The 23,285-nt window shown below is 41.3% G+C and overlaps 2 protein-coding genes across 6 annotated transcripts in view; both read right to left on the bottom strand.

Annotated features, from left to right (window-relative positions):
- Positions 1-822: 822 nt before the first annotated feature.
- Positions 823-8,211, bottom strand: GPR83 (G protein-coupled receptor 83). 2 transcript variants are annotated; one of them, XM_054017031.1, is made up of 4 exons: positions 7,709-8,211; positions 6,440-6,565; positions 4,621-4,754; positions 823-3,818 (listed from the first exon to the last, which is right to left on the bottom strand). In XM_054017031.1, the coding sequence occupies exons 1-4, from the start codon at positions 8,093-8,095 to the stop codon at positions 3,152-3,154; spliced, it is 1,314 nt and encodes a 437-aa protein (XP_053873006.1). In that variant the 5' UTR covers positions 8,096-8,211; the 3' UTR covers positions 823-3,151. The 2 variants fall into 2 exon arrangements, with proteins under 2 accessions (XP_053873006.1, XP_053873011.1); XM_054017036.1 differs by having other exon boundaries at positions 823-3,776.
- A 5,047-nt stretch (positions 8,212-13,258) lies between these two features.
- The window catches only part of MRE11 (MRE11 homolog, double strand break repair nuclease), a 43,053-nt gene continuing 33,026 nt past the window's right edge, over positions 13,259-23,285 (bottom strand). For 3 of the 4 annotated variants that reach the window (XM_054015630.1, XM_054015632.1, XM_054015631.1), the window contains exons 17-20: positions 21,003-21,061; positions 17,574-17,641; positions 16,639-16,717; positions 13,259-15,006 (exon numbers count right to left, since the gene is read on the bottom strand). In XM_054015630.1, the coding sequence (XP_053871605.1) occupies positions 14,953-15,006; positions 16,639-16,717; positions 17,574-17,641; positions 21,003-21,061 (260 nt within the window). In that variant the 3' untranslated portion in view covers positions 13,259-14,952. The remainder of the gene's footprint in view (positions 15,007-16,638; positions 16,718-17,573; positions 17,642-21,002; positions 21,062-23,285) is intronic. The other variant, XR_008443523.1, reaches the window with a different exon arrangement.

The following is a 23,285-nucleotide window of genomic DNA, read 5'->3' as shown; positions in this document are numbered from 1 at the left end:
AGGATATTTTTCTTTAGCACTAATGCATATTTGTCTGAAGTCAATTAAGAGTATTTCAGTGATGTTTCTTTTCATGCACTAACCTGGACTTGTTTTACAGATTATTTAAAGTCAGTGGCCAGTCTCCTCTTGAGGTGCTGGAGAAGGTTAATTATTACATAACTAGTTCAAAAAATACCATGTTAACAAAGTGCTGAAAGATTTCTTATTGGCAATATGCTATCAAATGCATTTCTTCCTCTTTAAGGTCTCAGTCTTGCAAGGATGTGCTTGGGCAGGCATTCTCTGGCCTCTGTCAGCCTACGTACTATATGCTCTTTATCATAAATTTTAATGAATGGGGGTCAGATACTCAGCCACTGGAAATCAATGGAACAATGCTGAGTTACACCAGCTGAGGATCTGACCCATGGGCTATGTTTGTGGGTAAAAAACCCCCCACAACTGATTTTTTTCAGTCACATTCTTGCTATAAACTCAAATGTCAAAAGGTTAATTTCCCCCCCCACGATCTATTGTTCGAGTGTGTGTGGGGGGGGTAATGGCACCAGGCCCTGAGAATTACTTTCCTGAGACTTGCATATGGGGGGGAGGGGTTAGTGGTAGAGAGGGTTGCTCACATATTTGGGGTAGGGGTGTAGAAGCAGCTGACTCTACAGATCAGTGACATGCTGACTCTTAGGACCTTATCAAGAGAGTAACAGAGTAAAGCCTGATTCTGAGAGAGCTGGATAATGCCTTGAGAAGGAAAGCCCTAAGAGACCAGGGTGTGTGACATTCCCTCTGTTTAACACAGTGGTGCGTATACAGTGATAGGCTAGCTGACAAATGTTGCATACATTTTATTTTCTGTAAGTATACAGCCATGAAAAACTTGCACAAGTCAAAAGCGCTAGAAATTGGTACAGGACATCAGTTACAACTGGTTTCTCTTTCCATTCATGTTATTTTCATTTAAAAAACAGTCTTCTCTCTCCTTTTACTATTAGCTGCTGAGTATTTCATGTAGAACGGGGCACCTTTGGATAGTAATACACTGATAATGGCCAGCTGATTTCCACACCATGCACACATAGGTAAACATCACCGTCCACGATACGGCTTCTGGAGGCTCTGGAGTTTCCTTGCTTGGTATCATACATCTGACCTGCTATTTTAAAGCAGATAGTTTGTGTGTACATGATTCCAAAGAGGTAATGTATACAGCATTTTAGAAGAGAACATATATAGTCCCTCGGTCTCTGAACTGAGAACAGCTATACAATTGCATTACAGAGCAAGGGAGCAATGCTAAATTCTCGAGGTAAGTTGCAGGATTTTTTAGCTATTACGTGATGTGATGCAGAGATACTCTAGTAAATAAGATTCTAAACCAAATACAAATTGGTTTGTAAGCACTACTGTTCTAAATGAGCTTGTACAGTACTTTCAATGCACTAAGAAATGATTTCCTGATTTTAATTCTCTGACCAGAAGAACTTCCTAAATATTCTTTCATTTAACTAGATTTCCTTAAAAAAATTCCTGGCAAAATTTGCTGAACGGTCAGCCAGAAGTCCAAAGTCATCCTTTGTTTGTTTATGTATTTTAAAAAGTACAGTTTCTTCCATCAGTGTGCCTCAACCCTGCCTTACAGAAAGCATCTATTGGGGTAATAGGCCAGTTCCATTTTTCCATGTCCATCCAACCTATGGCATCTCTGATGACAATTTGGGTGATGGCGCTTGTGATGCAGACACTTATTCACTTGGAAGTGGACTGAGACCAAACCATATATCACACAGGCCAATGAAGAGCCATTACCAGGTGTAAGGTAGTGTACTAACCACATGTAGCGCTCCCTTGTGTCAGAGTTCAACACTGCAAGGGAGCCTCATCCCCAGCACCTCTGTATTGGTCCTCTCCTCACCAGGTCTTCCATGGTTTGGCCCTCCGGCCAAGTCACCTAAGTTCAGTCTCCTTCAGGGGTAATGAAAGGTCCAAGCTAAACACCCAAATAATAATTCTTCTATCCCTCTAAGGCTGCACTGAAGCAACCTCAAAGGCCTTCCCTCTGAGGCGCCCTCACAAGAGCTTAATCTGCCTCTGCAGTGGGGCTTGCATGCCCCGTCCTCAAGGTTGGTAGGGAAACTGAGGCCCACCGAGGGGACCGTATTAAGTGGTTGGCTTTGCTGCTTCAGATATGCTGCTGTTTCCCTGGGCCACTTCCTATCTCTAAATCCCCCTTAGGCTGCTTTCCTACAGCCTCTGCTTAACCCGGCCTCCGTTTGGCGCTCAGGCTTCTGGCTTCCCACTTCTCTGCTGAAGACTAGTAAGTCTTCTGCAGGGACTTTGGCAGCTTCCCCTAGGGATCTCCCTGCTCCTTGTAGCTGTAGCTTAGGGCTTTCCCCGATGAGCCGGTGCTGCTCCCTATGAGTTCTGCCTACCTGCAGGAGAGTCTTGCCTTCTCTGCAACCTCTCCCTCCTGGCTGTACAGTCTTCTCCTAACCCTTTCACGGCTGGGGTCAGGAATTAGCATTAAGTTACTATATCACCATCAGCAGGGGATGGCTGCTAGGTCATAGGCAAGGTTGAGCTTGGCTTGCCTTAAAGAGCCAGCCACCTGTGACCCATCATAACAGCTTTCTGTCACTGCTAAATTGGGCTGGATTTAGCGCCATAACAGTGAAATTGTCTCTTCACCAATCCCATGTTCACTACAAGACATTTTTAACACTGAGACTCAATGTACTTAGATAATGGTTTCAGTGTTTTGGTTCTAGCTCAACAACAGGCAACACACATACAAACCTCCTAGGAAAAAGGACCGGACTGGACAGCATTACCGACGGATAACAATACACAGAGTTCTTTGTTAGCCATCAGTTCAAAATCAGTCTGACAATTAAAAGGGTTTTTCCCACTTCTCAAGGGCTTTGCTGTCTGTCTTCTCTTTGGAGGCTGTATAGATATACTACCAGTCTGCATTAAAGAGATAACCCTTGCTGATAGGAATGCATTGGGTTCTCTACACAAACAGCACGCACATTGGTGTGTGCACTCTAGTGAAGTAGTCAAGGATTCCTGTGTCTCTTCATCACACTCATCAGCTTTCACCAAATCCACCTGCAATCCTGGCGCATACTCACGTGTTCCCATTTTATTGCATCATTCAACTCACAGCTACTATAGGTTCAACTGAAGTGATGTCTGTCTTCCCTGACTGGAGATTGGAGGTTGATGGAAGGACATGGGAGACCTGAGACCTCTTGAAGTTGCTGTTTTCTGGCCAGGCTACTCTGTAGGATGGAACTGTGGATGGAAGCCTGTGCTCTTTCGGGCTAGGTGGTTTTTTGCACATGTTGAGCAAAGACTTCAGTTCCAGTCTGAAATGTTCATTGAGCCAGCAGTAAATGAAGGGGTTATAACAGGTGCTGCTCATTGCAAACCAGTGAAAAGCAAAGTACAGGGCATTGTTGGTACGAATAGTTTGGCTGGAAAGGAGGACGACGTAGCAGTTCAAAGGAAACCAGCAAACAGCAAAAAGGATAACCACCAACATCAGCATCTTAATGGTCTTTTTCTTCTTCCTCCGAAGGGCGAAGTACTGCTCCGTGGTCACATCCCCAATGGCATTGCGCAGCCAGAGTTTCTTGGCCACTCTCAGGTAGGCAGCAGATATGATTAAAAGGGGCAGAACGTAGAGCAAAATGAACGTTGTTAAGTCTAGATACTTCCAGAAGAGGTCAGCCGGTTCAGGGAAATCTGGGAGACACAGGCTTCGGGTGACGTCTTCACTGCAGATAAAAGGACTGATCACAATGAATGAACAAACATGCCTGGGTATCACAGTAAGGGAGAGAAAGACAAGACTCCTGTCATACAACCAAAGAGCCAGATCCTCAACTGGTGCAAATTCACTTCATTCCATTGACTTCAGCAGAGCTATGCTAATTTACACCAATTGAGGAAGTGGTGCATAGCGTAGCTTACAAGAAATGTGATCAGAATAATTTCTCACTGCATGCCTGAGATTATGATCTTCTTACGAAACTAATTAATTGCAACCTCTAATTACCAGCTGCACAAAATTAAGTTCTTAGGAGTGAAGCGAAACTCTCTCTGCCTTTCAATGAACTTCCGTATGTAAACGGTAATAAAAAATCTATCACCTTTATGACCCATTCCATCAGCAAAACACTTCACAAACATTAATTAACCCTCACAACAGAGGGTGACAGGTAGGTATTACTATCTTTATTCTACAGAAGAGGAACTAAGACAGAGAGGTTGCGTCACTTGCCCAGGGAGACAAAGTTAGAGCTGGGGTTAGATAAGAACCAATTAGGGCCTTATTTCCAGTCCTGGCCTCAATCAATGGGCCAGATCTCTAGCTGGTGTAAACTGCCAATTGATGCAGATACTACGTATCTGGCCTGATGCATCTGACACGCTGTGTTGTTGATGAATAATACAAGAAGAGTAGCCATTGTGAAAGGTATCGATGTGCACTATGGACCAGATCCTCAACTGTGTAAATTGACATGGCTTCCTTGTCTTCAGTGAGGCTACACTTGCGTGTCCCTGCTGGGGATCTGGCCCCATATTTTTCTGCAGAACAAAAGCAGGGATCGGCCTTACCTGTATTCAAAAGTGAATAGTTTTTGATAAATAGCATGTGGGAGGGAGAAACACGTTGCCATAATCCAGATGACAGAGATGTAGACAATGCCTTTTGCAGGGGATATGCGAGGTTTCAGAGGATGCATTATAACCTGTTTGGAATAAACAAACACGTGGCCTGATGACATTTTAATAATTATGCAATTTTCCTCACATTATCTCCCACTCTTAAATACAGCAGTAATCACGGCAATTTAATGACCAAACGCTGCATGGGAGATGCCTGCATTCAACCTTCTATTGACTTCAGGTTACAGAACCAGAAAGTGAACTTGACTCTGAATGAAAGCTGAACTGAAGTAATTATCTTTCGCAGTCCAAGCTGAGAGAAATGGATAAAGTAAGGCCCTGATCCTGCTACTGCAGCTGCGAAGGTGAACTTCTGCACCCACATGGAGATGGGTTGACTTCAGTGGGCTCCTGGGCAGGCACAAAGTTCTGCCCTTGCACATCAGTTTGCAGGTTGGGCCTAATTCAACAATATAAAAAAAGGCAGGGATGGAGGCTTTTAAAATGCTTTCAATGTTTGTATTCGACAGCATCAGTGACACAAAGAAAGGTGGGTTTCCAGTATCATTACAGCCAAATGGTTTTCCGACAAAAAATGCATTTTCTGAACTTTCCTGTTGGGAAAATTGAAATGAAAGCTCCCAAGATCCCAGGTTCCCCACTCCCAGGCTGGTGGGCTCCCCAGCACCCTGCCCCAGGATCCCAGGGCTTCCAAGCTGGCCAACTCCTTGGCTCCTCAGCAGCCCCTCTGGTATGGAGCTTGCGACCAGGCTCCCTGCTCGCCCAGGCTCCGGGGGCTTTCAGCATGCTAGGAAGGCTGCTGTGGCATCTGGATTGGACATTATTGAAAAATTCCATGTGGGTGATTCTGCAATGGAATGTATGGAGAACGCTCCTCTCCCAGCACATTTTGCATATCCTGCCTTGTGTGCCAGTTCAGAACACACATTTTTTTGGAAATGCAAAATTTTCCCTGGGATAGAAATTCCAGGTCCTGCCCAGAGCTAAATATACTATTTAAATTAGTGTCCCCTGTAAATCATTTATTTGACAGCTCTGCTTCTTGTGTGAATTTAGCATATTAAGTTAAGGTCTGAAGATGCAGCATGTACCTGCATTTAGAATAATACATAATATTTTGTGAAGTGCTTTGAGATCCTTGGCTGAAGAAGTACAAGCAGTTCAGTCAGCTTCACGCCCCCTCTCTGAGGCAGGTATTACTACCCACATATTAGAGATGCAGAGAGGTTTGTGCAAAAGCCAATGGCTGACCCGGGAACAGAACCCAGGACTCCAGACTGCCAGCGCACCCCCTCGCCCAGTGGTTTTGTACTGGTGACCCCTTTCACACAGCAAGCCTCTGAGTGCGACTCCCCCCCCCTTATAAATTAAAAATGCTTTTTATATATTTAACACCATTATAAATGCTGGAGGCAATGTGGGGTTTGGAGTGGAGGCTGACAGCTCACGACCCCCCCCCCCCCCGGAATAACCTTGTGACCCCCTGAGGGGTCCCGACCCCCGGTTTGAAAACCCTTGCTCTAGCCCCTAAATTGTACTTATTCCTCCTCCTTAAGTAATACCAGAGAGCTGATCAGAAAAAATATACATCATCACCTTGGCAATTCTTACACAGAGTGCCCTGTGCTAAACTCCTTAGGGTCTGAGTCTGAGGTGTTCAGAAAATGGTTTTTAATTTCTTATTTTAAAATAAGGGAATGCTCCAGCATTTTCAATTCATGGCCATTTAGCTTAAGAGAACTCTCACCTGGTGTCTGTCCACTGCGATTGCTGTGAGAGTCAAAGCAGAGACATGGAGGGAGCAGTATTGTGCAAATCTACTGATGTGACACATCCCCTTCCCGAATATCCATGTGCTGTTCACAAACCGAGCCTAGGAACAGTCCAGCAGGGAATATATTTAGCTTTCTACGTGCATCATTTGGGTACTTTTCACATGCCTGACCTTCGACTTATTGTGCCATTGTCAGCACACTATTAGCTGGTCTTGTGGTCATTATCTGGCTTCCATCCCAAAAGGATTATTAAAAATCTACAGGTCACAAACAGGCTAACACATCACTCCTTTCTTTTATCTAATCTCTGTCTCCTTTGATTTATTGGCTGATTACTGAAGCCTGCAATAGGACATTAAATAGAGTCAAGACTTTTGGGGAGGTGATCCAGAAATACAGTTATGTTAGTGCCACTTTACTGACCAGGCAATATGCACCAGCTAGTATGGTGGAGCAACTTCTAATGCATTTGTTTGACTTCCTTCAGAATATTTTCCTCCATACCCAAAGAACTGCCAACAAGTCAGTTCCCCTCACCAAACCATCCCTGCTGGATACATGGATACTCCTGCATTCCTGATCTGGATACAATGCAAGTATCTCTTTTCACCAGATCATGTAACATGATGCTAACCATTAACCATTTTTTTTTTAAATAAGGGAGATTCATGGTATTACATTGGCAGCTCCTTGGGGAGGGAAAATAACTAAATACTAAAATTGTGAAACTACAACCCTATTATGCTTACTAGTTTAGTGCCAACAATGTCCTTGGGCATAAACCACAGGTGCAATTTTAATTATTATTACATTTCTAACTGGATCATAGAAATTAGAAAAGGAAAAGACCTGTTAAATCTTCCAAAAAGTAATGACTCCACCTCTACAGACATTTAAAACTAGTCTGGAAAGATTACTAGCAAGTGTATCATAGAACTATCTTGCATTAGCAGAGGATAAACTGAGAATATAACTCCATATAACAGGATAAAGAAAAAAAGTCATTAAATTAACTCTAATGCTTTAACATGACTGGAAGCCCAAATTGCAGCCTCGCATTTACTACAGTGTCATTTGTCATTCCAGTGAGTGCAAGTAACAACAATCAGAGGCAAACTCCACACACTAAGCTATTTCTGTTAAGGGAAGAAAAGGCAAATGATACATTTTCCATTACAGATGCTCATAATATACAGAAAAGAAGCAGAGCGAGAGGGAACAGACTTCTCTCAGGTTCTTACCAAAGTAAAGGGAGTATTGAGCAGCGTTATCATTATGTCTGCTACAGCTAGATTCACAATAAACAGGCTGGTAGCGGAGTGCATCCTTTTGTTTTTGATGATGACGTGACAGACCAGGACATTCCCAAAGAGCGAGAACACTATGATGAAGGAGTATGCCACAATGAGCATGACTTTCACTGTAAGATTTTGAGACTCTGCCCCATATCTTCTCCTGCCCACAAAGCTCTGCCAGTCAGCAAGTGTGTAGTTATTCCAGGAAAAAAAACTGGAGATGTTGGGTATTTCAAAAGATCCTTCAAAACTTCTGTTGATGGGAAGCTTTGCTGATCTCTCAAAGGCATTAGCTAAGTATGGGAGAGAGAGCCATATATAATGAGTAACCATTTCTGAAACGCTGCTTCTTTCTTCAGATTCAGAATTAGCTCATCTATGAAACAATACTGTGTGTCCAGTCAATGGGAGGCTTGACGAGCTGTTGCTTGCTTTCCGTAGCACAATCTTCATAACTGTGAACAAAATGCAGAAATGATCAGCCAAAACAACAGCAGGTGATCCTGACAAGCGCCGTGGCTATGCAGATCTGACACTCAGTCAGCGTAGACTTCTCTTTCAGCACTTTTATATCTCCCGTCTCAGGCAGGCTGCTAGCAAGAATCTCCACCCATTGGATGCTTAATATTACTGCTACACTGATGTGCTCACTTTGTCCAAGATTGCACTCCTACTGGGTTTTACTCCATGCCTCCCACTTCTCCTCAGAGATAATTACATCTGTACTATATAAGAAAAAGAAAATCTATCTGGTTTCACCTGAGCATCCTTTTCTCCCCTGTCAGCATCCTGACCTGCAGCAGCTTCTTCTTGTAAATTCTGTTCTGTTTATAAATCAACACAATGTCTGGTAGCTGTGCTGCATTCTAAGAGAGATTCCAATTTAAAAATACAATTTTAAATGTATTTTGGGCTCATTTCAGCCTTGTTTACAGCACCGCTACATTGACTAGAGCTAGTAGTAATGAGGTACAGAATAGAAAATGAATAACAGAGTTAGACTAGTTCACTCTATTCAAATGTTTCCCCCCCCCCCCTGTAAGCTAAAAGGTTATGTGGCTTATAACTGGCTATTGTTCAGCCTCTCATTAAAAATACCCAACAGTCTATGTATTAAAGGTCACTTTTTATTATGTTAGTGTTTTTCTAGAGATGTTTTTCTCGCAGGCAAATCAAAGCTAATCTTCCTATCGGCAGCTACTTTCCCCTCCTGGCCAATAGAATAAAAAGAAAATGTTTTTAAAAGCTAGATCTTACATTGTATATTTCGTATTTTATACATACACAGTATGTCATGCATGTCTAGCTGCTGGGAGAATTGATGAGCACCTTCATATCATAGAGCCAGTGGGTGTGTGTTGCCTTATATATTAAAAATGCATACACTTGGACTTAGATTGAGATGGAAATAGGAGACAGACTTGTTGAAAGTCTCTGGGTAATGATAAAAGGGGTAAAAAACAAGGGTGATGTCATGGTAGGGGTCTACTACAGACCACCTAACCAGGAAGAAGAGGTGGATGAGGCTTTTTTTAAACAGCTAACAAAATCATCCAAAGCACAGGACCTGGTGATGATGGGGGACTTCAGCTACCCAGACATCTGTTAGGAAAATAAACACAGCAGGGCACAGATTATCCAATAAGTTCTTGGAATGTATTGGAGACCATTTTTTATTTCAGAAGGTGGAGACAGCTACTGGGGAGAGGCTGTTCTAGATTTGATTTTGACAAAGGAGGAGGAACTGGTTGAGAATTTGAAAGTGGAAGGCAGCTTGGGTGAAAGTGATCATGAAATGATGAGTTCCTGATTCTAAGGAATGGTAGGAGGGAGAACAGCAAAATAAAGACAGTGGATTTCAAGAAGGCAGTCTTTAGCAAACTCAGGGAGTTGGTAGGTAAGATCCCAGGGGAAGCAAGTCTAAGGGGGAAAACAGTTCAAGAGAGTTGGCAGTTTTTCAGACATTATTAAGGGCACAAGAGCAAACTATCCCACTGCATAGGAAAGATAGGAAGTATGGCACGAGATCACCTTGGCTTAACCAGGAGATCGTCAATGATCTAAAAATCAAAAAGAGTCCTACAAAAAGTGGAAAGAAGGACAAATTACAAAGGATGAATATAAACAAATAACATGTATGTAGGGACAAAATTAGAAAGGCCAAGGCACAGAATGAGATTAAACTAGCTAGAGACAAAGGGTAACAAGAAAACATTCTATGAATACATTAGAAACAAGAGGAAGACCAACGACAGGGTAGGCCCATAACTCGGTGGGAGTGGGAGAGCAAAAACAGAAAATGTGGAAATGGCAGAAATGTTAAATGCCTTTTTGTTTTGTTTTGTTCAGATGTCTAACATAGTAAATGCCAGTGAAAATGAGATAAGATCAGAGGCTAAAATGGGGAAAAGAACAAATTAAAAATTACTTAGACAAGTTAGATGTCTTCAAGTCACCAGAGCCTGATGAAATACTGTGATGTTGCACTCAGCAATGCTTTATAAAAATGTTTGTAAGTGTGAATATGATGTAACTGGAATATGCTTTATGCAAAAGGTCTCTTGTAAGGTATCATTACAAAACTTATAATCTACTGAGTGTGTTCATCCTATTTGTATGAATGTATCATTCTTGTATCTGATGCTAGGAATATGTAGCATAACTCTGAGGTCCTATTGTAATTATACAAAGTGTGAGCCATTAATGGTGGTTTAGACTCTTGATGGCTCCCATTATCTAGGACAATGGACTGTAGATGGCTCTGTTTACCTGCAAATCTCCAATGCATACTTGCGGGCCAGTCCTGGAGGAATGTTGGGGGGCTCACAGGACATGTGATCATGTCACCTGAACTGGAATCCAACTTTAACCTGATGCTTTTCCATTTAGACAGAGGGGTGGGAACCCACAGAGAGAGACAAAGGATTCCTGCCTTGTGCCAAAGCTATAAAAGGGGGTGGAAAAGAACAAAGGGGGCCAGTCATTAAGAAATCCCCTAGTTACCACCTGAGCTGGAACTAACAAGGACTGTACCGGGAAAAGGATTGGGCCCAGACTAGGAAGGAGTCCAGTCTATGAAAGAGGCTTATTGGAACATCTCTGATGGTGAGATTTCATCTGTAATCAGTTTCTTACTGTATTAGGCTTAGACTTGAGTGTGTTTTATTTTGCTTGGTAACTTACTTTGTTCTGTCTGTTATTACTTGGAACCACTTAAATCCTACTTTTTATACTTAATAAAATCACTTTTGTTTAACCCAGAGTAAGTGATTGATACCTGGAGGAGCAAATAGCTGTGCATATCTCTCTATCAGTGTTATAGAGGGCAGACAATTTATGAGTTTACCCTGTATAAGCTTTATACGGAGTAAACTGGATTTATTTGGGGTTTAAGCTCCCAGAAAGACTGAATACTGGGTCCTGGGAAAGTCCCTGTTAACTGAGGAGCCTTTGGGCTAAGTGAACCTTATTTTCTGGGAACTGCAGGGGGGCATGGCCCAACCTCTTGGTCTGTACTGGAGATGACTGGTGTGTCAGCAGGAGTGGAGGAAAGCCTTTTCTGACAGGGGCTTTGTTCTCAGTGGTATCCCAGCACATCTAGTGACAGTCTGAGGGAGTTTCTGTGACCCAACCCGTCACAAATACATCCTAAAATACTCAAAGAGCTGACTGAGGAGATATCTGAGCCATTAGGGATTATCTTTGAGAAGTCATGGAAAACAGGAGAGATTCCAGAGGACTGGAAAAGGGAAAATATAGTGCCAATCTATAAAAAAAGAAATAAGGAGAACCCATGGAATTAAAGACCAATCGGCTTAACTTCAGTACCCAGAATGATAATGGAGCAAATAATTAAGCAATCAATTTGCAAACACCTAGAAGATAATAAGGTGATAAAGTCAGCTTGGATTTGTCAAAAACAAATTGTGATAAAACAACCTAATAGCTTTCTTTGACAGGGTAACAAGCCTTGTAGATGCGGGGAAAACTGCAGATGTGGTATATCTTGCCTTTAGTAAGGTTTCTGTTTATGAGAAGGTCATGTGAGACAGTATCAAACTTGGGAAATACAACAGAGGAGCTACTATAAGGTGGGTGCATAACTGGTTGGAAAACCGTTCCCAGAGAGTAGTTGTCAGAAGTTCACAGTCAAACAGGAAGGACATAACAAGTGGGGGTCCTACAAGGATCAGTTCTGGGTTTCGGTTCTGTTCAAGATCTTCATCAATAATTTAGATAATGACAGAGAGTACACTTACAAAATTTATGGATGATACCAGGCTGGGAGGGGTTGCAAGTGCACTGGAGAACAGGATCAAAATTAAAAATGATCTGGACAAACTGGAGAAAGGGTCTGAAGTAAATAGTATGAAATTCAATAAGGACAAATACAAAGTACTCCACTCAGGAAGGCACAATCAGTTGCACACCTACAAAATGTGTAATGCCTGCCTAGGAAGGAGTCAACAGTGTAACGCTGTTGAAAAAAATGCAAACATCATTCTAGGATGCATTTGCAGGAGTATTGTAAGCAAGACACAAGAAGTAATTCTTCTGCTCTACTCCACGCTGATTAGGCCTCAACTGGAGTACTGTGTCCAGTCGTGGGCGCCACATTTCAGGAAAGATGTGGACAAATTGGAGAAAGTCCCGAGAAGAGCAACAAAAATGATTAAAGGTCTAGAAAACATGACCTATGAGAGAAGATTGAAAAAATTGGGTTTGTTTAGTCTGGAGAAGATTGAGAGGGGACATGATAATAGTTTTCAAGTACATAAAAGGTTGTTACAAGGAGGAGGGAGAAAAATTATTGTTCTTAACCTCTGAGGATAGAACAAGAAGCAACGGGCTTAAAGTGCAGCAAGGGCGGTTTAGATTGGACATTAGGAAAAACTTCCTATCAGAGTGGTTAAGCACCTGAAGAAATTGCCTCGGGAGGTTGTGGAATCTCCATCATTGGGGATTTTTAAGAGCAGGTTGGACAAACACCTGTCAGGGATGGTCTAGATAATACTTAGCCCTGCCTTGAGTGCAGGGGACTGGACTAGATGACCTCTTGAGGTCCCATCCAGTTCTATGATTCTATTATTACCAGGCCAGAGAATACTGTACCATTCTCAACATTAATAGTTCTAGAAGTAACATTTAAATATAAAACTAGTTATGTTATATATAAAGGAGGTTATTTTACCTGTGTAGTTTAAAAAATATAATACCTTTGAGTTTTATAGTGATATTTGAGAACTGTGGTAATTAATCTAGAAGTAGTGCACACAACTGGACTATAAATCTGAGAGCTAAATGGGAGACCATGTAAAAAGGATAGTAAGAAAAGACATAGGAAACATTTGATTTCACACAGAAAATGGACAAAATATCTAAAGAAAATGCAGGATTGGCTCCTTGATAACCTGTGTGACTGGGACATTAAAAAAGCTCCCCTCAAATAAGCACTACGATGAAGATTTTTTTTTAAATAATTTAGGAGGCTGTTAATTTATTTTCAGTACAAAATTTTATTTAGCTAGCAACATATAAAAAAAGCTATGATTTTACATTTAAATCCTTCAGATTCAATGCAAAATAGTGCCATACAACTTACAACCATTGTTCACATAACATTATATGGGGTTTTTATGACAGGAACTACATAAGGTAACTTTTCTTATTAGTGAGATTGATGGCAGTCTGGCATATTTTTGGCTTCTAACACAAAACAAACAGTCCCCCTTTAAAGAGAAGCTTATAGCAGCAAGTCTATGCATAGCAAAAATAGCCATTGGTGAAGAGGCAGGAGAAGAGTCAGGCCACTGCAAACACTGCCAGAGTAAGCGTGTTCTGATACCATAAGGGAACAGATTGCTTTCAAAACTACAACCAATTATTTAATACCTTGAGGGACAAGTCCTGGATCTGACAACTTCCACAGAGTTCTCAGAGCCTCTATGGCTCATTTGGGTTCACAACGGCAAAAGTGAATGCAGACCCAGGGGTGGCCATGATAGGTCAGAACCATGGCCACACAGCTGCCAAACTCCATCTTGCTCCAGGAATAGTTCATGCTTCTGCACTTTCCCACCCAACTGTTGTATGTAGCGTAGTGCTTCTTCAACATCCCAGAGGCAGTCAGTCAGGGAGACCAAACGGGCCACACAGCCCACCGAGAGGTCTTGCAGTTAAGCTCCAAACTGTCCTAGCTCTCAGGATGAAACTACTGAAGGGTAGAGCTGTGGTTTCTCAGTTGGCACCAAACGTGGGGAAATCTTGACTTTTTAAAATAGCAACTGCTGTAATTCCTATTTTGATTGTTTTTCTGTTCTCACTTTGGAAACAAATCGTTCAAGCATTATTGAATGCATTACTGAATTAGTGCTGTTTCAGTGGGAATACTGAAAATAGAAAAAACAACATGAAACGTATCATTTGCACAAATAAACAGAGGCAGGGTCTCATCCATTACTGGCCCAATTCCATATTTTTTATACAGGTAAGACTAATGCCAACTTCTGAGAGTTTTACTTGCACAGCTGCAGGGTTCTATCCTAGAAGTCTCACTTGAGTGATAGAAATATGCAAACCAACTTAACCTAAAGCCATTTTCTAGAATTGCAGGCAGAATGTCACTTCTGTACATTTCTGACATTTTATAAAAGACAGTAACAGCAGACCCTTTCCGGGCATTAATAGTTTTAATATTGAAAGTTGCATCTTTGGGTCCTTGAATTTTTCTGCTAACCATACCAAACTGCAGATAAATGCAATGTTCGTTAGGCCTGAAAAATACGTTAACTGTATCCATCCATGCATATTGCTTTAATTTATTCCTCTATAAAATTTAAAACCCAGTGAGAAATTTTATAGAAGGAAGAATTCTTTTATATACGTCCCCAGAGATGAAAACAACCTTTTAGAAGTTTTACAGAAGGGAAAATTTTCAAATTATCCTACGGAATATTTCTCAAAGTTTTTACTATTAGGCCCTGGTATTTACATCTAGTAACCCAACATATGCGTCAAGTTATATTGCATACACAGTACCACTGAGCATTAATCTTTCACAAAATAATTGAAACATTAAGGCAAAAAATAGTTTAGAGTAAAACACTATCTAAAACCTTGCATATTGTTTTCTGATTCCATCACAAGACCTGGGCATTTGTGCAGTGTGATTTTATATAATGAATCCAGAATCATCTGTGCTTTCTTCTGGAAGTAGCAGTGCTCTTGAAGGGGTCAAATTCATCCTGCAATGTAAAAGTTCATTTTAAAAGCTTTCAAAGCATTTTGAATTACAAAGGCAGAATTAACATGAGAGTTGGCTAAGGCAGAAGGCCTGCCATCTTACTCCATATTTTCCACTTTGCCTGTTTCTGTTAGTTTCTTTCTTTTTGTTCTATTATTTTCAACATGAAAGGGGATACTATTTATTGATATAAACTGTAAATACAATAACATCATAAAGAGAGCAGTAATCAGGCTAGTTTTTAATCTGATTGGAATAGATATTCTGAGATTAGAATCAATCATTTCTAAATATGCCCTAGTAAAACAGGAAAGACCTCTCTCTCTCTCTCGCACTACATATATTCCTGATATCTGTAAAAGAGAACATAGACACAATATATCTGCAGGGGTCAGGGAACAATTCTGTCCCCCTTATCATACAGCACTGCACAACTGTTTGGCAAAGTTCTTTACCATAGTCTCAACCAGTTTGCCTGGTACTGAAGTAAGACTGCAGAGGCAATCTTAGCAATTATAGACCAATAAGCCTTTTTTTTTTTTAAATCACCATTACATTAGCTATTCTCCAGCCTTCTGACACAGAGGCTGATTTAAGTGATAGATTACATACCCCAGTTAGTAGGTGTGCAATTTCATATTTCATAGAATCATAAGTGTAGGACTGGAAGGGACCTCAATAGGTTATCTAGTCCAGTCCCCTGCATTGTCAGTAATAACTAGACAATTCCTGACAGGCGTTTGTCTAACCTGTTCTTAAAAACCTCTAGTAATGGAGATTCCATAACCTCCCTATTTGTTCCAGCGCTTAACTACCTTGACAGTTAGGAAGGTTTTTCTAATGTCCAACTCAAACCTCTCTTACTGCAGTTTAAGCCCATTGCTTCTTGCCCTATCAGAAGGAGGATAAGGAGAACAATTTTTCACCCTCTTCCTTGTAATAACATTTTATGTATTTGAAAATAGTTATTGTGTTCCCTCTCACTCTTCTCTTCTCCAGACTAAACAAACCCAGTTTTTTCAATCTTCCCTCATAGGTCATGTTTTCTAGACTTCAATCATTTTTGTTGCTCTCCTCTGCACTTTCTCCAATTTGTCCACATCTTTCTTGAAATGTTGCTCCCTGAACTGGACACAATACTCCAGCTGAGGCTTTATCAGTGTGGAGTAAAATGGAAGAAGTACTTCATGTGTAGTGCTTACCACACTCCTATGGCTACATCCCAGAACTGTAGTGCAATAGTGTTATATTGTTTACTCATATTTAGCTTGTGATCCACTATACCCCCCCAGATAGCTTTCTGCAGGATATGACTTTTATGAATGTTTAAAAGCTGCCTTTTTGCTTCTAATCATGTTTTTTACTCTGCTGTTTAGTCGTGGTGATTATTTCTGTATCTTTTTTTATTTGGGGCATACATGTCGTTTGAGCCTCTATTATGCATCTTTAACTAGTTTCCAGTGTGCAGGCATTTTACCCTTGTAACTTTTCCTTTCAATTTCTGTTTAACTAGCTCCCTCATTTGTATCCCTCCTTTTTTGAAATTATGATATACCTTTAATCAGTTTAATATTTTGAAAAAAGTGATAATATGAAGTTGTGAGAATTATGACAAGAGAAGACCATACTGTACCTCATCTGATTCAAAGTCAACCCCTCTAGTTATTTGGCTTTGTGAGCTCCTTTTGCTGGATGTAGACGTGCTTGACAACCTTAAGGGTTACAACAGGAAAAACTTAATAATCATTACAGAGCACGGCACCAGAACCAGACATTCTAAGTTTTCTGTTTGGCCGGACCAACCCTAAATAAAAATATTGTTTGTAGATCCCATTATCCTGTTAATCCAGGTCACAGAGTTCTCAGGTTGCTGCTAAGTGTATGCATTAGTTCTGAAAACATGTAACAAATGGTTTTAGTGGAGGAATTCAGAAGTGATGTTCTTTACATGACAATCAGTTGTCTGCTGGTTATTAGCAATGGGGATTATATTTTCAGAAGAGAGACACTCCTAGGTGCATCCCTAAACAAAGTGACCAGATTTTCAAAAGTATTCAGCAACTCCCAATGAAAACAACAGGAGCTACTGTGCACCAAGGCCTTTTAAAAAAGTCTGGCCAGATGCCTATATGTGAGCAAGAGTGGGGTGAGGTGGGGGAACTGAATACTTCTGAAAATCTGGCTAGTAATTAATATACTTTAAAATATGGTAAAACATACACATGGTCCGTTCTCATCATGGCAACATGCACTTTCAAGTCCTTCAACTGCATTTTCTCATACTAGTTGCTGAATGTCTCAAAAAGAAAAGAGGGGTGGGGAGGAACCTCGCTCAACCACTATGAAATTCTCTTACATCACAGAAGCTAATTTTTCTATTTAAAACAGTTGAGCAAATTTTTAATTATATATTAAATTTTGAATTTTTAAAAGTGAGTTTCAGCTAATGTAACTCTTTACTGACAATCAGAGAAATATAGTGCTACAGCCCAACTCATGTATACCACTCCAGAGGGGCTTACAGATCCTCAAATGGCTCTTTGCCCTTTTTGAAATAACTGTACCAACCTTTGAGTAAATTTGGAAGCAGCAGTAAAAGAAACTTCTTCCACATCAGAGTCATCATCTATAATGTCCTGGAAAAAACAATAATATTTTACAGAAGGTAGCACATTACGTACTCTTTTGGGATGAAACATGTAGTGACAGCTACAGTGTACTAGTTATTTCGCTCTTTGTTTAGTGTTTTCTGGAGTCTACACTTCAAACAATTTAACCTGGATAAAACAAAAAAAACTTCATAGGGACTACTCACATCCTTAACTTTAACCTTGTGCTTAAGTGCTTTACTGGCTTGGATCGTGTAGTCTGCAAGGTGACTGGTAGATGGGACTCAGACTCTCTCTAGGCTTACAACTGTTATCAAGTTGTCCAAATTATTGACTTGCAAATTGACCCATTTTCTTTTCAAGTTCTCAAATCAGTTCATCCACAATATTTGTCCTGCTGGCCTTGCGGGAATCTCACACATTGGCTACAAATGGTGTAGTAAAGAAATACATTTTGGCCTTAATTAGTATATTTTGCCTTTATTTTGAAAAGGGCAGTTAATCAGGGCTGGTCTACACTACACAGGTCGACGTAGCTTTGTAAAGGTCTACGCTTAAGTTTGGCTCCTACCAATGTAAGTGCTCTATTACACCAACTTAATACCACCTCCCCGAGTGGCACAGAGTCATGGTCAATGTACTTAGATCAATGCAGGGTGAGTGTAGACACTGGGTTATTTAGGTCAACCAACTGTCCTCCAGCAGCTGTCCTACAATGCCCTACATTGACCATTCTGGTAATCATTGTGAACTCTGCTGTCCTGGGGTTATGGAGGCCAGAAGCCCTGCTTCCCCTTTGAAGCCCCATGAATTTTTGAAATTCCTTTTCCTGATTGCCTGGCGTGGCGAGCACACCTAGCAGCTCTCCATTGTTGAGTGCAGCTGCCCAGCTGACCATACTGGCTACATGCTACAGAGACACTCCAGCCTAAAGTGGACAGGAGACATTGGTTCTGTTGGGGAGGGAGAAGAGGCTGTGCAGGCACATTTACGAACCAGCCGCAGAAACACTGACATCTACAAGCAGATTGCTTGGGGGGAATGCAGAAGGGGTACGACAGGGACTAGCAGCAGTACTGCATGAAAGCCAAAGAGCTCCGGCAAGTGTACCAGAAGGCCAGGGAGACCAACAATAGACTAGTAAAAAGCAACAGAGGGTCCTGTGGCACCTTTAAGACTAACAGAAGTATTGGAGCATAAGCTTTCGTGGGTGAATGCCCACTTCATCAGACGTCTTGCGTCTGATGAAGTGGGCATTCACCCACGAAAGCTTATGCTCCAATACTTCTGTTAGTCTTAAAGGTGCCACAGGACCCTCTGTTGCTTTTTACAGATTCAGACTAACACAGCTACCCCTCTGATACTTAACAATAGATCTGCTTTTACAAAAAGCTACATGCCATACCCAAGCATCTCCCCTCCTCCCAACACTGTGGATACATCTGAGAAGCCAGAGTCATAAGTCCCTGCTGTGAACAGCAGGGAGGAGGAGGAAGAGTATGGGGGGAGAGGCAACCAGGGGAATCCAGCTTTGCAGCCAACCAAGACCTGTTTTTGACTCCACCACACTCCAGCCAGTCGAACATGGGGAAGCCTGATGCAGGGGAAGCAATGTTGGGTAAGTGTGTAGTTTAATTTTAAATTACAGGGATGCACCACAAAAGTAGCAGGACACATCTTGTGACTTATCCTTAATTTACTTGTGCTAGAAGAGGTCATGGTACAACCAACAGAGGGTACAACCATCCCTTTAGAGTTTGCTGGGGGGAGAGTGGGGAGAAGGGCACACAAAACAGTTTATGTATACAGGGCTGTCCTGTGAATCCTCCAGAGAGATCTCAATGAAACTTTCATGGAGGCACTCTCCAGTCCTCTTTCAAAAGGTTTCTAGGGATGGCTGCCTTAATTCTTCCTCCATGGTAGGACACTTTACCACACCACTTGGCAATAATTTCTGCAGGCACCATTGCAGTACACAGGCTAGCAGCGTATAGTCCCAGGCAGCTTCAGGATGCCTGCAGCAGCTGTGCTCTCTCTCCCTGTGCTACCCTCAGGAGTGAGATATCAGCTCAAATCACTACCGCCTATGGAAAACGGTGCCAGTATTCAGTGACATTGCATATACTACTAGAATCATGAAACACAGCATTTCCCCAATCTTGGCAAGCCATGCTCACTGTGGCACGTGCTGTGCACAAGCAATCCCAAGCAGAAGTGAGAATGTAGTGCTTAAAACTTTAGAGGTGCAAGGGGAGTGAGTTCAGAATCTTATGTTTCACCTTCCGTAGTGAATACACGGACGATAACTCTGTGTGTTTTATCTGCAGCTGCTACCATTGCAGCTTTCAGGGTTTCCCCCTCCATACCCACAGAACACCTGAGCCAGATTGCTGCAAATCCATGCACTATGTACTGCACATTGCCGAGAGTCATAGTCCTGCACAGCAGGGGGTGATTAATGGCCCTGCACACTTCCAGGAATATGGCCCCAGCAGTGGGTTTCCTGACTCCAAATTGATTCCTGACTGACTGGTAGCAATCTGACATTGCTGGGTTTCCACAGTGTGATCAGAACTTGCTTCTCCACTGTCAGTGCAGCTCTCATTTTGGTGTTCCTGTGCTCAAGGGCTGAGGAGAGCTCAGCACACAGATCCAGGAATATGGCCTTGCACATCTGAAAGTTCTGCAGCCACTGCTCATCATTCCAAGCCTGCATTACGATGCGATCCCACCAGTCAGTGCTTGTTTCTTCTGCCCGGAAGCAGCGCACCACCATCTGTAGCTGCTCCGTGAAAGCCACCAAGAACATGGAACTGGTTCTCACTATGTCCCACAGCAATCTGTCCTCCAAGAAATCATCTCATTCCTTGCAGCTCTTCTTGTGGCTCTGCAGATACTGCACGATCGTGCATCCTGCTTGCAACGCTCATGACAACAGCACAGATCTCGCAGGCTCCATGCTTCTGTTGGAGATGGCAGACAACGAGGAAGGCTGCACGGGTTTGTGGGATACAGATGACATTTTGGGATAGAGACCGTTCCAAACTAGGAAGTTGACTCCATGCTTCCAGTTACCCATGCGTGACTTGTCTCACCTCCATCATGCCTTGCCAAAACTTCCTAAAAGACAGTGCACTGCTAAGTTGTACAGTGGGATACCTACCCATAGTGCACTGCATTCTGCATCGATACAAGCACTCCTGGTCAGTACGTGCACCGCCGACACAAGGAGCCAAGTAAGCATGCACACAAGTGATGTACTAACTGCAGTGGCTGTATGCCGATATAACTTGAGACGACATAAGCTTGTAATGTAGACATGGCCTCAGAGTGCTATACACAACACAGTAGTATTACAACTTTACACATATGCAAAATAGCTTCTCACCTCCGAGTAATTCTTAGCAGATGAATTCCGAGAGGGCTGTTGTCGGACAGCTTTAAAGGCTAAAATAAAACAGATCAGAACATATCATATGGAAGGCACTTGAAATAACCACATTTCATTTCTGACCACATCATATCACACAAGGGTCTCACCTTCACATTTTGACTGAAATGTATTTTACTACAAAGTATAAATAAAAAGGCCTGGTACACAGACTTACTATAGTTTACTTTTTATGATTTCTCCCACAACATACCAGACAAAATAGAGTTGTGCTTTTCCCAAGATAGTTAGTGGAGACAAAACCCATAGTTTCCTATTCTAGCTGGGGAAAGTATAATCCTACTGGTAAGATAAAACATTCACAAATACAAACTAAATTAACATTTAGTTCATATAGCTTAATATAAACATTACAATTTATTAACATTACAAATTTCACATGCACCTGAAGAAGTGGGTATTCACCCACGAAAGCTCATGCTCCTATACGTCTGTTAGTCTATAAGGTGCCACAGGACTCTTTGCTGCTATTACAATTTGAGAAGTCCAATTTTTCTGGATAATATATTTTTGCTTTATTTTAAGTCAAGTTTTCAGTAATGAAGAGTTTTATTCTAATTCTTGTAGCACAAGTCAACAAAACTGAAACAATCATTTGTTTCTCTCTGCCCCACCCAGTGTGGTATCTGAGACAACAAGGTGCTCATGTGGAAAGAGCCTAGATAAACAGATGCTGCAGTGTCTTCCAATATGGTACTTAGAATAGGCAAGACCTGCAGTATCTCTGATACTGTGATGTGTTAATTGCGAGAAAATGTTGATTTCTTAATGGTACTTATTGTATGAGGTTTCTTTTCAGTAAAGAAGAGAAACATTCTTCTATTTATCAAACAAATGCAAAAACTACCTCATAAAACAAATGACTTCTTCTTACTCACTTTCACTGAACTGTGGTTAATTTGCCTTGCTACCTTTTACATTGGATATGATAAACCTGGCCTTGTTTAAACTGCAAATAGAGAAAACAGCTGTGTTCTTTTACAGATATCTGCGAGCAGTGCCTCACTGGTACAGTAGTCAGGTTTTGAAGGGATTCGGCACTGCTACATGAAAAACTTATTAGCCAAAGTGCATGCTTGGATTCCCAACTCGTAGGCAGATTCATTTTCAAAGCAAGAAACAACTATCTTTAAGTGAATCCATTACAGTTTTAAATTCTCAAAAGTTGCCACAAATCAACCTTTTAAACTGGATTTGAATACACTGGCTCCATCAAGAAAAGTCATTTGTGTTTTTGGACAACGCTTTGGCTCTGTGGCAAAAGCAAGTTTCTCAATTTCTGTGCAATGTTGATAAGCTAAATCTCCAGTAAGGCCTGGTATTCCAGTGGCTCCCTGAAAACCATTTGCCACAGTGAGATACACCAGAATTAAAATGGCCTGTACTTAAGCAATACATGCCAGCAGGACATTTTATCATCAGCTGGTTCTCCTACTGTATTTCTAATTTAAAAATTTAATTTGACCTCCTCAGAACCAGACCTCTACAGGTGTTCCAATTATCTAAAGTAAAAACCAGACAGATATGAAAATGTCTTGTTACTAAAAGTTAGAGTTTTCTATCACTGTCGGACAGTTACTTCAAGAGAGCTTACATTTTCACCACTTATTCTGGTGAGGCACCAATGAGCATTAATTCACTAATTAAAGGTCCACATTAAAATCACAATAGAAAAACCACATTTAAAATAGTTTTATAAATATGAAAAGCACAGATCACTTCAAGTCTGGGAAGAATTAAAATTTTCCATTTTTGACATGAGCAACTTCGAAAATCTGTCATATTTTTTACTCAAGAGCATGTATAACTTTCACAAGAAATTTAGATGTTTATTAAAAGATTTTTAGCATGCACTGCCTGGCCAATGAAAAGTAGTCTAATATGTCTGCAAAATAGGAGTTTTTAAAAAATACTTCCTAAAAACATTAGTTTTAGATTAAATTACTCAAAGATGCACAAGTTGTGACAGCGATTCAGAAGAAATATAGGCCTTGATCCTACAGTGTGATGCACTCATGCAAGCCCATGATAATGGAGAGCCCCACTGACTTCATTAGGACTCCATGTAGATATTAGGACCCAGCCCTATGGATCAGCTGGCAGGACTGGGGGCACAGCTGTTATTAAATATAATGCCATACAATATTGAAGACTGTGCCAATTCTAAAGGACTTCATAAAAACCCCCACTTGTGCTGTGGTCCTGTTTTAAATTAAAAAT

Source organism: Malaclemys terrapin, chromosome 1, assembly GCF_027887155.1.
Source record: "Malaclemys terrapin pileata isolate rMalTer1 chromosome 1, rMalTer1.hap1, whole genome shotgun sequence".
NCBI lineage: Eukaryota > Metazoa > Chordata > Testudines > Emydidae > Malaclemys > Malaclemys terrapin.
The sequence above is the reverse complement of the archived record's forward strand: the minus strand, read 5'-3'. Positions and strand labels throughout refer to the sequence as shown.

Excerpts from the sequence above, each read along its gene's own strand:
- GPR83 (XM_054017031.1), bottom strand. The coding sequence starts at position 8,095 with ATGGTTACTCATTATATATGGCTCTCTCTCCCATACTTAGCTAATGCC. Across the intron at positions 6,566-7,708 it reads TCAATACTCCCTTTACTTTG|GCTCGGTTTGTGAACAGCAC; the intron begins GTAAGAACCTGA and ends GACTGTTCCTAG. Across the intron at positions 4,755-6,439 it reads TCGCAGTGGACAGACACCAG|GTTATAATGCATCCTCTGAA; the intron begins GTGAGAGTTCTC and ends TATTCCAAACAG.